Raw genomic sequence first — 13,587 nt, forward strand, 5'->3', positions numbered from 1 at the left:
TAAACATTCTATGTCCAACTTAGAACATATTGATCTGGACTAAGGTACTGTATTAATTTTTTTAAAAGCAGGGTCAAATGGTTTTTAAAGGCCCAGCTCAAGTGCCTATCGTAAGTAAAAAAAATGTTTTTGCAAAGAGATATTATGTAAACTGAGAAAGTATCGACTAATTTAGAATAGAATAGAATAGAATAGAATAATAGAATAGAATTCTTTATTGGCCAAATGTGATTGGACACACAAGGAATTTTGTCTTTGGTGCATATTCTCTATATATGGTCTATTTTGATTGCTCCAAAATGACAAAAAAGTCATGAATGTGGTCTATTGCATTGAATTTTATTTGCTGTACTACAAATATTTGTTGTGACTTGTGACCGCAATTGACCCCAAACATTCTGTTGCTAAGTGAGACATTTGTTATGTGAGTTTACCCCCAGTTTACAACTTTTCTTGCCATAGTTTTTAAAGTGAGTCATTGTAATTGTTAAGTTAGTAACATGGTGGTTAAGTGAATCTGACTTTCCCATTGACTTTGCTTGTCAGAAGGTTGCAAAATATGCAAAATACATATTTATGACACTGCATGTGTCATAAATATGTATTAGTTGCCAAATATCTATTTTGATCACATGACCATAGAAATGCTGCAACAGTCGTGAGTGTGAAAAATGGCCATGTCACTTTTTTCAGTGCCATTGTAACTTCAGTCACTAAACAAACTATTGTAAGTCAAGGACTATCTGCAATTCACCTTTCGTCAAGCTGAACTGAACCTGGCCGCAGCCTTCTCTCTGTTCCTCAGTTGCCACACACGGGGAAGGGCAGGGGGGGAAGAAAGAGGTTGGAATGCATTACTAGACACAACGAAGAACTATCTCATGAGAACCAAGGTCATCTATCTATACTGGCAACAAATAAGGTTGGGGACAGAGTTCCTGGAGAGCCTGTCAATTAACCCAGTTGGCCAACATGACCCATGACACATGGGGATGGGGTTATTTCTAAGTTTAATTATATTGAAACTATGGGAAAGATTTAGATTCAGTTTCCCCTTGAAGCTGTGCCAATACGATGTACTCATTAAAGAAGACATTTGAGAAGAAGCCAAGTCTCAGAGTTCTGATTTGCTTGGGTTAGTTGGAGCCTTGATATGTTTGCTTTAAAAAAGTACCTTTTAAAACTAATCTCTTGCTATATTTACCATCTTATTGGTCATGTTCCATCAATACTCTAATTTTATATACCACTCATAAATTTAAATACCCTTAAAACATCTGTATTTAATGCACTAAAATCTCCAGGAGAGATTTTATTAAATATGAATCGTGGAATTCTAGATTGCCTCTAAGGACATTTTTTCTCCCCATAGATATAAGTAGACATAAAATGTCCATACAGGCAATCTAGAATTATTCTACTATTTCAGCTGCTGTCCTGCCCTGCTGATTCATAATTTAGTTTGTAGTCAAAAATTATTTTCATATCTTTTATAATTGGGAGGTATGATGGAACCTATATATGTGCAAATGGCCCTTCCCATTGAAAGACAGACAGATACATCCACTCAATTTTTTCAGGTTTTGTTTTTCTTTTCCGTCCATCAAAATCCTGTTTGCTTTATTAAAACATCACCTGAAAATGTTACAAGCTTTTCTTTTATACTTTTGCTCAAAGCATTTACAAAAATTTTAAACAAAACCTATCACAAAGCATGTGATGTCTAGCTGCCTTTCTGCATGGTTGAACTGACACTTGGTAAGCACTTCTGTTTTGATACTATTAACAAGAATGTTGTGATTGATTATCTACTTACCTACCTACCTATCCATCCATCCATCCATCCATCCATCCATCTATCTATCATCATCTACCTACCTACCACCTTTCTCCATCTATCATCTATCATCTATCATCTATATCAATCATCTATAGCTCTCACTAGTAATAATTTAAGATGAAAAATAAGAATATTTGGAATAAAAAAGAAAAGAAAGAAGAGGAAAAACAGATACAAGAGTGTTGATAAGAAATAAAATATAAAGAAATAACTTCCAATTTTCTTTTACAGCAAGTATAAATATAAATTAACTTCTTGCTCCATGTTTACAATGCTTATATTTTTTTCTATAATTATATTTTTTCTAATCATCATATATCATAATTTCATTGTGAGCTATCTTGTGCAAAGCCTTGCTTAAAGTAAGATCAATTAATCAGTTACATAGAAGTAGAATATATTTTTCTGCAATTGTTTGGGGGAGGAGCTACGTTTACTCAGCCATGATTTGTCCCCCCCCCCCCCTCTTTATGGGATCACAATATTTTGTCCTTTAAAGGCTAACGGATTGTCTTCTTGGTACTCTGATGAAGCTTCATTTGCTCGGGTCTGTGACTCAACGTACCCTGAGATTGACAATTGGCACTGTGCTCCGGTCTGCTCTGCGCACTATGCTATAGAGGTCTTGCAGCCGAGAGGAGAGGAATGCTCGGAAAGTGCCAGACAGTCCAACCTGCCGAGCTTGCTGGAAACATTGGAAATCAGCTCCTCGGATGCCTCGCATGCTGCCGCTCAGGGGAGTGTTCAGGGCTATAAGATGCAGCTGGAAAAACAAACAGATGATCACCCGCTAGGAACAGTTAGGATAAATATTTCATTTGGTTGATACCAGCTGTGACTTCCTAGCGATAGAAAGTATCTGCTCTTATCAAATCCAAGTTATCCGGACCATTTTTTTCACCTCCTTGCTGCCTAGATGGATCTTAAATGGATCTTTTAAATTATTTTAAAATTATTATTACTTTTTGCTATTTATCATCTACATCCTTGAAACCAAGCCAATATGAGACAGTGGTTAGCAAATTTCAAATTCTGATTCAGTTCTGAAGCTCATTGATTCTCACTGTTTGGGGGCAAATCATTATCTAACCTAATCTATTTCAAAATAAAATGGAAGAAAAGTCCAGTGATCGTATTCATGCAGGCTGTTTAGCACGGTTATTCCATCAATCTATTGTCGGGAAAAGCACAACAAAATCGTAAATTAAGTGAATAACCAAAACCAATTTTCTTACATTATCACTCGTATCAGCCGTCGAATTAACTTACTATAAGATGTGTTTGAGGGATATGTACAAAATGATTAATCAATAGATTTTTGTTTGTTTTGTTTTGTTTGTCTGTGTTTTTTTTCTACTATCTTTTTTCTTTATTATGTATGTTGCATTTTATTTTTTTCAATGTATTTTTTACGCTTTGTTTTTAATGTAAATAATTCAATTAAAACTATTTTTTTAAAAAGGAAATACACAGTACACGGAGCCACACATGAACCAACAGTGAAGGGCTACCAAATTTTTTACTACCACACTGTGGGCGTGGCTTATGCAGCACACCCTGCATTTTCTTTCAACATCTTTCAGTGCAAATTGGGTACTCTGGGGTGGAGCTCCATTTTTGCTAACCCACTGCGTTCCCCCGCGTCCGGGCAGCAGCCCACCCCTGTGAACCAAATGAATTAGTATAATGTGCTAATCCATAAAAAGAATGCAAACCAGCCATTCTTATCATTATCATGTATTGTACAAATAGATACTGTATCCTGAAAGAAGCATCAGAAGAGCTTGCCTGCATTGTTTTAGTGGAGGAATGGATTATATGTATTATGGAAGCACGAATGCCACAGTGAAAATGGCAAGATAACCCAATGGAAGAAGTTCAAGTGTCTTTGTCATTAAAATCGAGTGTCCGTGTTTTTAATTTGCATTTGTATTGAGTACAGTTTGTTCTGCTCCCTGGCAGGATAAAAACGTAAAGAAATCTGTTACATTCTCAGACTGAAGCACATAGGCTTCAGTCAGGTCCTCCATTCTGGAGGGAAAATACTGACTGCTGATTGGCTAGACTGTCTGGCAGCTCCCTATAAAAGGGCGGGCTGTCAGACAGAGCCTTTGCTGGGTTGTAAATAGTTGCTGGATAAAGAGCTGTTGTTTCGAAGCCACTTCTGTCTGTCTCTTCTATTCACCCTATGTAACAAAATCATTTCAGGAGGGTTTTGGATGGGGAGCTTGGGGGGAGCATTCTCCAAAAGCCATCACATATGACATCAACCCTGATCTCAACCTCCGTTTACATTCGGATACTGTTGCTGTTTTCATAATAGCAACTTAAATCTGAGTTGACCCTACAGCAAGCTACGGCAGATACTAGAATGAATAACACGTTGATGACACATGGACACTCACAGCAGGCTGGAAGTCGTGATGTGTGTGAACCGCCAAAGGAGCAGTCTCAGTCTTGCGGTTGTTGGGAAAGAAATGGTCGAAGGATTCTTGGTGTGCTCCCTGACGAGGTGGGTGGACGGCAGGTTGCTCAGGAAGGTGGTGTGGGTCGACGACACTCTCATCCCCTCTCCAAGGCTTGGCTGTAGAATAAGCACTATGTTCTGGACGTGCATGTACTGGTAAGTGTGGCTGATATGGACGATGGGATCCAGAGGAGGCTGTCCCTCCATGAGAATAGTGGATGCTGGAAGACCTTTCATAGACTTCATTGTCCTGGAATGGAATGAAAAATCAGATTCCTGAGTAATCACTGCTACAAAACCGAACCCTTCACACTGCTATCCCATTTTCTGTCATTCATGGTGCCATCTATCCACCCAACATGCTGGCTTACATTGGTCTACCGTTCAGTATTGATGCTCCAAGATCTTCATAGGTTCACAACAAACTAGCAATTCACAACAGAAACCGGTTGTCTCTCCCAATTTAAATTTACCTTCTGCTCAGAATAGAATTAGCATTGTCTCAAAAAGTGTGAAAGCAATTTTTAAAAAAGAGAGAGAGAGCTCTAATCTACTCAAAGAAGTGCTTAAATCTGTTTGTAAGGCACTGACATATATTTTGGAAAATGACGATCACTGTCTGGCCTCTATTGCCACATTGTTAATGAAACATCCTAGATAATATCAATGGCCAAAACTGTTGGGAGAAGAAGAAAAATGCTACTTGAAAACTGCAACAGCTAGAATCAACTAAACTGCTTCAGGTAGGAAAAGTGCATGAGCCAAAGGCAATATCTGACACAAAAAAGGGCTTTTAGGACATTTTTGTGGCTATGGTCACAGCCAATCTCAGGGTGTCTAGGGGGAAAGCATTTTGAAATTCCCTTATACATTTCACTGACATTTCCCTGTAACTTGTAATCTAGTTAAGGCGCAGTCATAAATGACGTCATACCAAACAGCTTAGCCATGGAGAAATATCATTGTTACCACAGTTATGCTCATTTTTGCTTGACTCTGCCAGGCAGCACAATCCATTTTCTTTTTACATGAATTTCCCCTGACTTTTAAACATTTTAATAGAGTTTGTTTTTCCCCCCTGATTTATTCCGTTTTTTTCACAAATTCCCTGATATTTCCCGAACCCCTGATTTCCATGATTTCTCTGTTTTCTAGGTTTGCTGAATCTAATTTTGCAAGGACAACGGATGGCTTCTCCCCCATTCAGATGAGTGAATGATTCTCTGCTCAGAGTCACAGGCAAAGGCGCCAGTGCCAAGAATTTCATTTTGTCATGGAGTCATTAGCAAAGTCACTCAATGCATGACCACACCTGATTATTTGAGATGACTGAAAAACATAGAAAATCATGGTCATGTAGAATGGAATGCTGCAAGTCGGCATAAATATGAGCCAATTCCAAATAATCCAAAATTCGATCATATGACCTCAAAGAAATGCAAAATCAGAAAATGCATTGTAAGTAGCTTTGAGGAAATCTTTTGTAACTTTGAACAGTTTTTAGGAGACCAGTAATTAAGTGAGGAGTACAATATTAATGTGAATGAGGAAATTTTTACAATTTGTTTGTACAAGGTGAAAACTTTACCTCCTCCTAGTTTTCACCATCCAATAACTCTAGTTATATTGCGTTCTGATAAGAGATAAGCTGTCTTGATTTGTTAGAAGGGTACAAAAGAAATAATTATGGAAAACTAATCAGTAAACAAATCCTATAGAACCATAAATATTCCCTAAGCAGAAAAGTCCTAGCAGCAAGTGTAGGATGTTCCATATGTAGTAGTTTTTCCAGCTACTGGTTAGTATTATATAACAATGTTCCACCTACCAGTCCAGAGCCAGGAATGGCTATTCTTTCCTCCAGCTGAAATGGAAGCAAAAACAATGATTAAATAATTTATATAACACTTGTTTACAGCAATTCCCAGCCAACCTCTTGAAAAAGCTAAAGTTTGGAATTAATATTATTGACACACAGACATTATATGAGGTGGGGGGGGGGACCTCAAATATTTTCAGCATGTCATTCTCCTTTGCAAGAGTTTGGGGGTGTTTCCTGCCGCTTCAGTCTTCTGAGCTCTGAGATATAAATGGTTTTCCCAATAGTTTGAGGACTTAATGATAGAGAAACTGGGTTCATAAAAGTTATATTTATTTACATCACTTAAGACCTGAAAAGATCAGATGCCAAAATCTGGTTGCATTTGAACTGACATTACTGAATCCAATGTGAAGCTTACATTATCTCAAAGGTACCAAAAAGGCAACTGGACTGTTTTTTTCCTTGAGGAAGCACCTTTGAGACAATTGGACCTAATTGGTTCCGGAAGGAGGTTCGTAAGGCGAAAAGTTCGTAACACAAAACAATGTTTCCCAGTGGAAACAATGTAAAAGCTATTAATGCGTGCAAGGGGGGGGAAAATCCCAAAATGGCGGTCCGCTGGGCGCCACCGCCCAGCTGTCACCTTTTAAAACAGCCGGAGGGCTTCTCTGCGTTCTCCCGAATCCGAACCCAAACTTTTCAGGAAGGACGTCTTCGTGACGTCAAAGCTCCGCCCATGGAATTCCCTATTGGGATTCCCCACCTCCTTTCCAGCCTCCAGATCGGCTGAAAACGCCGACGCCGATCACAAAAACGGCGCTCCACCGAGCAGTGGCGCCCGGTGTAACCTTCTGAAACAGCCGGGCGCTTCTCGGCGGCCTCCGGAACTCGAACCCAAACCTGAACTTTCGGGTTCGGGAGAATGACGAGAAGCCCCCCTGCTGTTTAAGAAGGTAACAGGCGGGCGGTGGCGCTTCTCGGCGGCCTCCCAAACCCGAACCCAAAAAGTTTGGGTTTGGGTTCGGGAGAACGCCGAGAAGCCCCCCGGCTGTTTTAAAAGGTGACAGCCGGGCGGCAGCACCCAGCGGAGCGCCATTTTGCCATCTGCGATGGGTTTGTAAGGTGAAAAAAGTTCGTAAGAAGAGGCAAAAATGTTCTGAACCCCGGGTTCGTATCTCGAAGTGTTCATATCACGAGGGGTTCATATCATGAGGTACCACTGTACTTTTTTTTCCTGAAGAGAGTTTTTATTCTATCACAATAATTGTGCATCTAATGTTTCATCCCTTAGGACCACCACAATAGTCGGAGGAGAGTAGTGCTTTTCAACCTTGTCAATTTTTAAGTTAAGTGGACTTCCACTCCCAGAATTCCCCTGCCAGCATGTGGGGAGTTGGTGTCATAAATTTCTACGGTTGAGCAATGCTGAGGCAGAGGGTACTCACAAGGATTCTTCTGAAGCCATTGTGGACACGGATGTAGAGCTCTTCTCTCTCGCGGATGAAAAGGAGCTGCCCTTCAGGCACTTCATGAGCTCTGCTCATCATGTTCTGGTAGGTTGCTAAAATCCGTACCTTGAGTGAAAGCATTTTTAAAGCATTTAAAAAATGTGAGGTAAAAGAACTTGATTTTTTTTGCTATTATTGATTAGTGTCAGCAATAAAAGTGGCGCAAGAGTGAAATGGAAACAAAAGCCCTCCAAGAAGTGCAAGAGTAGCATTCTCATCTTAACTAACCCAAATAATACCACCCAAAGTTGACCATTCTGTTGCCAAATTTCAGCAGTGGGAGGTTGAGGGGGAAGGCAGTTGAAAGCGACAGGATGTCCACCATTGTGTGAAGACAGTGGCTGGATTCTCACAGTCTGTGGAATGAGAGACTGACACTACTATAGTCTAATCCCTTGATGGCAAATCTATGCCATGCCTGCCACAGATTGCATGCGGAGCCATATCAGATTTTGCCCTGTATCAGCTCCAGCACATATCCGTGTGCTGGCCAGCTGATTTTTTGCCTTGGGAAAGTCCATTTCACCCTCCGGACGCTTCAGGGAAGTTTCCCTAATGTTTCCCTAAAGTTTCCCTGAAGCCCTGGAGGCAAAAAAAATCTCCCAATGAACAAATCAGAAGTTCGCAAAACACACTTTTGATTTGCCATTGTGCTGATTTTTGCTCTCTGGAGGGTTCAGGGAAGCTTCCTGAAGCCCCGGAATGTAAACAACGCAGTAGATAAACAGGAAGTGCCTTTTCCAAACTTATAGTTTGCCCATAGTACTGTTTTTTGCACTCTGGAGCTTCAGGAAGCTTCCCTGAACCCTCTGGAGCGCAATATACAGCAAAACGGCAAGCAGGAAGTGTGTTTTCCCGAAGTTCTGGTTTGCCCATTTGGCCATTTTTTGTCACCTACCAGGCTTCAGAAAGGCCTGTGCGCATGTGCAGGGGGCAGTGTGGGGAGGGGTGGGTGGGGACATGCACACATGCTAGCACACACACCCCCCACACCCTTTACACGTGAACCAAAAAAAAAAGGATTGCCATCAATGGTCTAATCCAGTGTTTCCCAATCTTGGAAATTGGAAGATATTTGGACTTCAACTCCCAGAATTCCCCAGCCAGCGAATGCTGGCTGGGGAATTCTGGGAGTTGAAGTCCAGATATCTTCAAGTTGCCAAGGTTGGGAAACACTGGTCTAATCTATATGTTGTATAAACCCAGATTAAATCTGCGAGGCTTCATTTTAGGCTCAACCATCTGGAGTGTAATATGTTGGAGAATAATGCTCTACAAATACAAGTTTTTCGTCTTACCCCCAAAGAAGGTGGGTCACTAATGCCTGGAGATCCTGGTGGCCCTGGAGGACCTGGTGGTCCTGGAATGCTGATGTCTGAAAGAAAGCAAAACCATATTTAATCCATGATCCACCCGGATGGCGCCTATATTTGTAATACCGTAAATTAATTGAAAAGACATTAAGTGCCTACTCACGTTGCCTGTGGGGACCTGGGAAAGAAGGGGGTCCTGGAGGGCCAGGAGGGCCAGGTGGGCCTTGTGGCCCTGGATGTCCTTCAAAACCTGCCCCTGGAGGTCCCTGGGGGCCTGGAGGGCCAGGCAGGCCCCTGATGCTCTCACCTTTAGGGCCCTGAAAAAGCCAATATAATATAGATGTCATTACAGTCATAAAAGCAGAGAGTGATCCAAATATTAACTTCTTGCCAAGGGAAGGAATGTGGTTGTTAATAATTACCATTATTGATTAACCTAAGCCTGAGAAGAGGAATGTCCAGCTTACGCAGCTGTTTCCCACTCTTACCATATTTTCAGATGTGATTTGGTAGCCCTTTTTTTTACAGTGGCTTGTTCTTTGCTGAGGAGGACTGCCTGCAAGGCTAATATGAGGGCTATTCTTGGGATTTGGTAGATAAAATCTGTCAAATTAATTCAGATTGGGGAAGCTCCCATCAAGGTATCAGAAACATGGAAATATAGAAGACTGACGGCAGAAAAAGACCTCATGGTCCATCTAGACTGCCCTTATACTATTTCCTGTATTTTATCTTAGGATGGATATATGTTTATCCCAGGCATGTTTAAATACAGATACTGTGGATTTACCAACCACGTCTGCTGGAAGTTTGTTCCAAGGATCTACTACTCTTTCAGTAAAATAATATTTTCTCACGTTGCTTTTGATCTTTCCCCCAACTAACTTCAGATTGTGTCCCCTTGTTCTTGTGTTCACTTTCCTATTAAAAACACTTCCCTCCTGAACCTTATTTAACCCTTTAACATATTTAAATGTTTCAATCATGTCCCCGCTTTCCCTTCTGTCCTCCAGACTATACAGATTGAGTTCATTAAGTCTTTCCTGATACGTTTTATGCTTAAGACCTTCCACCATTCTTGTAGCCCGTCTTTGGACCCGTTCAATTTTGTCAATATCTTTTTGTAGGTGAGGTCTCCAGAACTGAACACAGTATTCCAAATGTGGTCTCACCAGCGCTTTATAGAAGCAAGGCTGTACATAGTTCGCTGGGATGAATTCAAGCTTTTAACTTATTTTTTTGTTAATTACACTTATAGGCCACCCAACTCCTTCCGAACTCTAGGTGGTGTACAACATGCAAAAAATAGTGTAGCAAACCATTTAAAAACCATTCATCTCATTTAGTGGTGGGATCAAGCTGGTATCGAGTTGCTCAACGGGCCCAGGCTTGCCAGCAAAGCCAGGTGTTCATGGTCTTCTGGAAGGCCAGCGGGGTGGGAGCAATATGGACCTTGGAGGGGCAGCTGGTTTTAGAGAGCCGGCACTGCCACAGACAAGGCCCTCCCCAGCGGCCCCACCAACTAACATTGTCTGGCCGATAGGACCTGGAGAAGCCAACCCTGTGAGCCCTTATTAGTCGCTGGCAGCTGTGTGGCAGGAGGCGGTCACAAAGATTGCCTAGCCCTAAGCTACCTTTGTAGGTGATAACCAACACCTTGAATTGCACCCGGAGACCAATTGGGAACCAGTGCCGCTTACGGAGTGTTGATGTGATGTGGATATACCTCAATGCAACTTTCAAGGAAGTGGATTGGATTGTCAGGTCTGCTAACTTGGCTACCTATCAATTAGACCCTCTTTTGGTGAAGACTCCCCAGGGTCAATAATGGTTTTCAGCTGGCCACTCTACAGAGTGGCCAGAGTGGTAGCGAAAATGGAGCTGCGTGCTCCGCGTGACCAGTGCGGAAGCCAAAAAAGCTGAAAAATGGGTGAAATCTCACACATACAAGCATCCTCACGCATGATTTGGCTTCCTGTGCATGTGCAAAAGCCAAATCTTGCACGCCCACCTGTCCACTGGATGCGCCTGCGCCAGTAACCGAAGCACATCGGTAGCACCCTTGCCTGCCCAGGATCTTATATGATTAGATCCGTGGAAAAATATTTGCTTTGTTGAGGGATGTTTTCAGGTGCTTTGAAGGAGCACATTGCTGGACTTAACAGTTGTAGAAAAGATAGGAATGAATGGATCTGAATGAATCTGAAAGGTTTTTGCCACTTTGAGTTAAAGTATAAATAATAAAGATGCTAAATCTAAAAAAATGTTCATCCCATCTCCAACATTCACTTAACAGAAGGTTGTTGACAAAAGTGGTCAGGCTTTCCTTGTGGAGCCAACAACCATGGCAAAGACCGAATAACCTACCCTGTTTCCCCAAAAATAAGACAGTGTCTTATATTAATTTTTGCTCCCAAAGATGTGCTACGTCTTATTTTTAGGGGATGTCTTATTTTTTTTCAATGAAGAAAAAAAATGCAGCTTAGAGGGAACAGTGTTGCCGATGCATGTTTTATACCGTATGCATCTTTCTGATCCATTCCAAGAATTGATATGTCAATTATTGATCCGAAAGACGCAGCAGACCCCCTACCGTATTTAAAACTGCAGTATACGGTAGGGTGTGACCCTGCTGAAGCAAAAATGCATCCAAACACGCAGCTGCATGTTGGATGTGTTTTAAATCTGATTGATGCAGTGTTTTGTGATGCAATTTATGGACAGCAGTGTTATATATGTTCTGTTTGGGAATGCTGCGAAACGAAACCTCTCCTATGTCTTACTTTTGGGGGTGCCTTATTTTCGGGTAAACAGGGTATATAATTAGACCAATTCTTTGGGACATTTCCAAATAAGAAGATAATATGTGCTCAGGTTGAATTATTTTAACTATCTTGGTTCATATTAAAGCTAAGTGACTTTATGATTTAATAAATTGGACACTAGGGGGGGACTCAAAGATTCTGAGTAGAAGAAGAAAAAATTACAAGCTAATTTTTGCTGCCAGTTAACTAGAACTTATAAAATGACACAAAACATCATAGAAATTTAAAATGAGATCTTTGAAGAATGGACCCAAACATTAGTGGCTATAATATAAACAGTGTCAGTAAAGATGTCTGGCCTACACTTGAAACAGACTGAGAAGAAATTAACTTCAGAGTGACAAGTTGATATGTCCCACTCTTGCTTTCTTCAGCTACTGCTGTAAGCTACAGGCAATCCTTGCTTAGCAGCCACAATTATAACTAGTTGATCAAAAAATTATGTAACCACAATGGGCTTTTGATCTAACTTCCCATTTGGTTGTTAAGTGAAAAATCATGTGATCTTCTCTGGGTCCCATCGACTAAGCAGTGCAGGTTGGTGGGCCCGCAGGGGAGGGCCTTCTCTGTGGTTTCCCTGGCCCTTTGGAACCAACTACACCCCCCATGTCTGCTCTTCTCCCACCCTACTTCCGAAAGGCCTTGAAGACCTGGCTTTGCTGGCAGGCCTGGGGGATGTGAGAGTTAACATCTAGTCCCTACCGAATTGTGATTTGCTTGGTATGTATGTGTGTAGGACTGTATAGTTAGTGTAGGGGGTTTGGTGATTAGCTAATCAGAGTTTTACTGTTTTTTAGTGTTTTATATTTGACTCTCCCTGTATTATTGTTGTAAGCCGCCCTGAGTCCCATGGGATTGGGTGGCATATAAGGCCAATAAATTACGGTAAATTAAATTGAGAGGGGCCTCAAAGAACTTAATGCTTTGGCAGGGGAAATTCAGATTCTGCCTACACTCTCTCTGCTACCATTGTCTTCCAATATTTGAAATGCCATTTGTTCCAAAAGTTCTGTTTTCTTGAGAAGGCTGCTGAGGCAGGACCTTGCAGCCTGTATTCCAAATGTACCTCAATACTATTCTAAGCTGCCATATCTTAATACTAGTGCAGTGTTTCCCAACCTTGGCTACTTGAAGCTATCTGGACTTCAACTCCCAGAATTCCCCAGCCAGCATCCGCTGGCTGGGGAATTCTGGGTGTTGAAGTCCAAATATCTTCAAGTGGCCAAGGTTGGGAAACACTGCACGAGAGGACACTAGTTTTTGCTAAGAAACAACACTGAAAAGCTTCTGCTCTTTGAGAGTTTCATCTTTTTCCTTTTAAAGACCACATAGACCAGGGTTGTCAAACTCGCGGCCCGCAGGCCAGATGTGTCACGCATTGGCCATTCCCATGCCCGGTTTAGAGAAGGGAGGAAAAAAATCCTGATGTCACATGATGCCATAGTGATGATGTCAGTTTGACGTCCTTGACATAGACACTCAAAGCTGCCACATACATGGTAACATTTTCACCCTCTTGAAAACTATCAAGGAATACGGCAGAAGAACAAGCCATTTTATAAAGACGTGATTGTATGTGTTATCATGACAACTCTCACCGGTAGACCAGGATACCCTTGGGGACCAGGGACTCCAGCAGCACTTGATCCACCACCTGATTCACCCTTTTCACCTTTCATCCCAGGATCACCTTTGTCCCCTCTTTCTCCCTATGGAAAGAGAATTAGTAAGAAAAAAAAATGCTGCACTCATCAACTGAAATGCATCGACCTCTTTTTCTCTTGCTTGAACTGGCAAAGGAACAAATGAAAC

The 13,587-nt window shown here is 41.4% G+C and overlaps 1 protein-coding gene across 5 annotated transcripts in view; it reads right to left on the reverse strand.

The window, feature by feature from the left end:
- The window catches only part of COL18A1 (collagen type XVIII alpha 1 chain), a 261,272-nt gene that overhangs the window by 4,636 nt on the left and 243,049 nt on the right, over nt 1–13,587 (reverse strand). For all 5 annotated transcript variants that reach the window (XM_070726676.1, XM_070726670.1, XM_070726645.1 and 2 more), the window contains 7 exons: nt 13,374–13,484; nt 9,114–9,267; nt 8,936–9,012; nt 7,575–7,703; nt 6,136–6,171; nt 4,246–4,557; nt 2,406–2,603 (listed from right to left, as the gene is read on the reverse strand). In XM_070726676.1, the coding sequence (XP_070582777.1) occupies nt 2,406–2,603; nt 4,246–4,557; nt 6,136–6,171; nt 7,575–7,703; nt 8,936–9,012; nt 9,114–9,267; nt 13,374–13,484 (1,017 nt within the window). The remainder of the gene's footprint in view (nt 1–2,405; nt 2,604–4,245; nt 4,558–6,135; nt 6,172–7,574; nt 7,704–8,935; nt 9,013–9,113; nt 9,268–13,373; nt 13,485–13,587) is intronic.

The sequence above is a fragment of the Erythrolamprus reginae genome, chromosome 1, assembly GCF_031021105.1.
Source record: "Erythrolamprus reginae isolate rEryReg1 chromosome 1, rEryReg1.hap1, whole genome shotgun sequence".
In the NCBI taxonomy this organism is placed as follows: domain Eukaryota; kingdom Metazoa; phylum Chordata; class Lepidosauria; order Squamata; family Dipsadidae; genus Erythrolamprus; species Erythrolamprus reginae.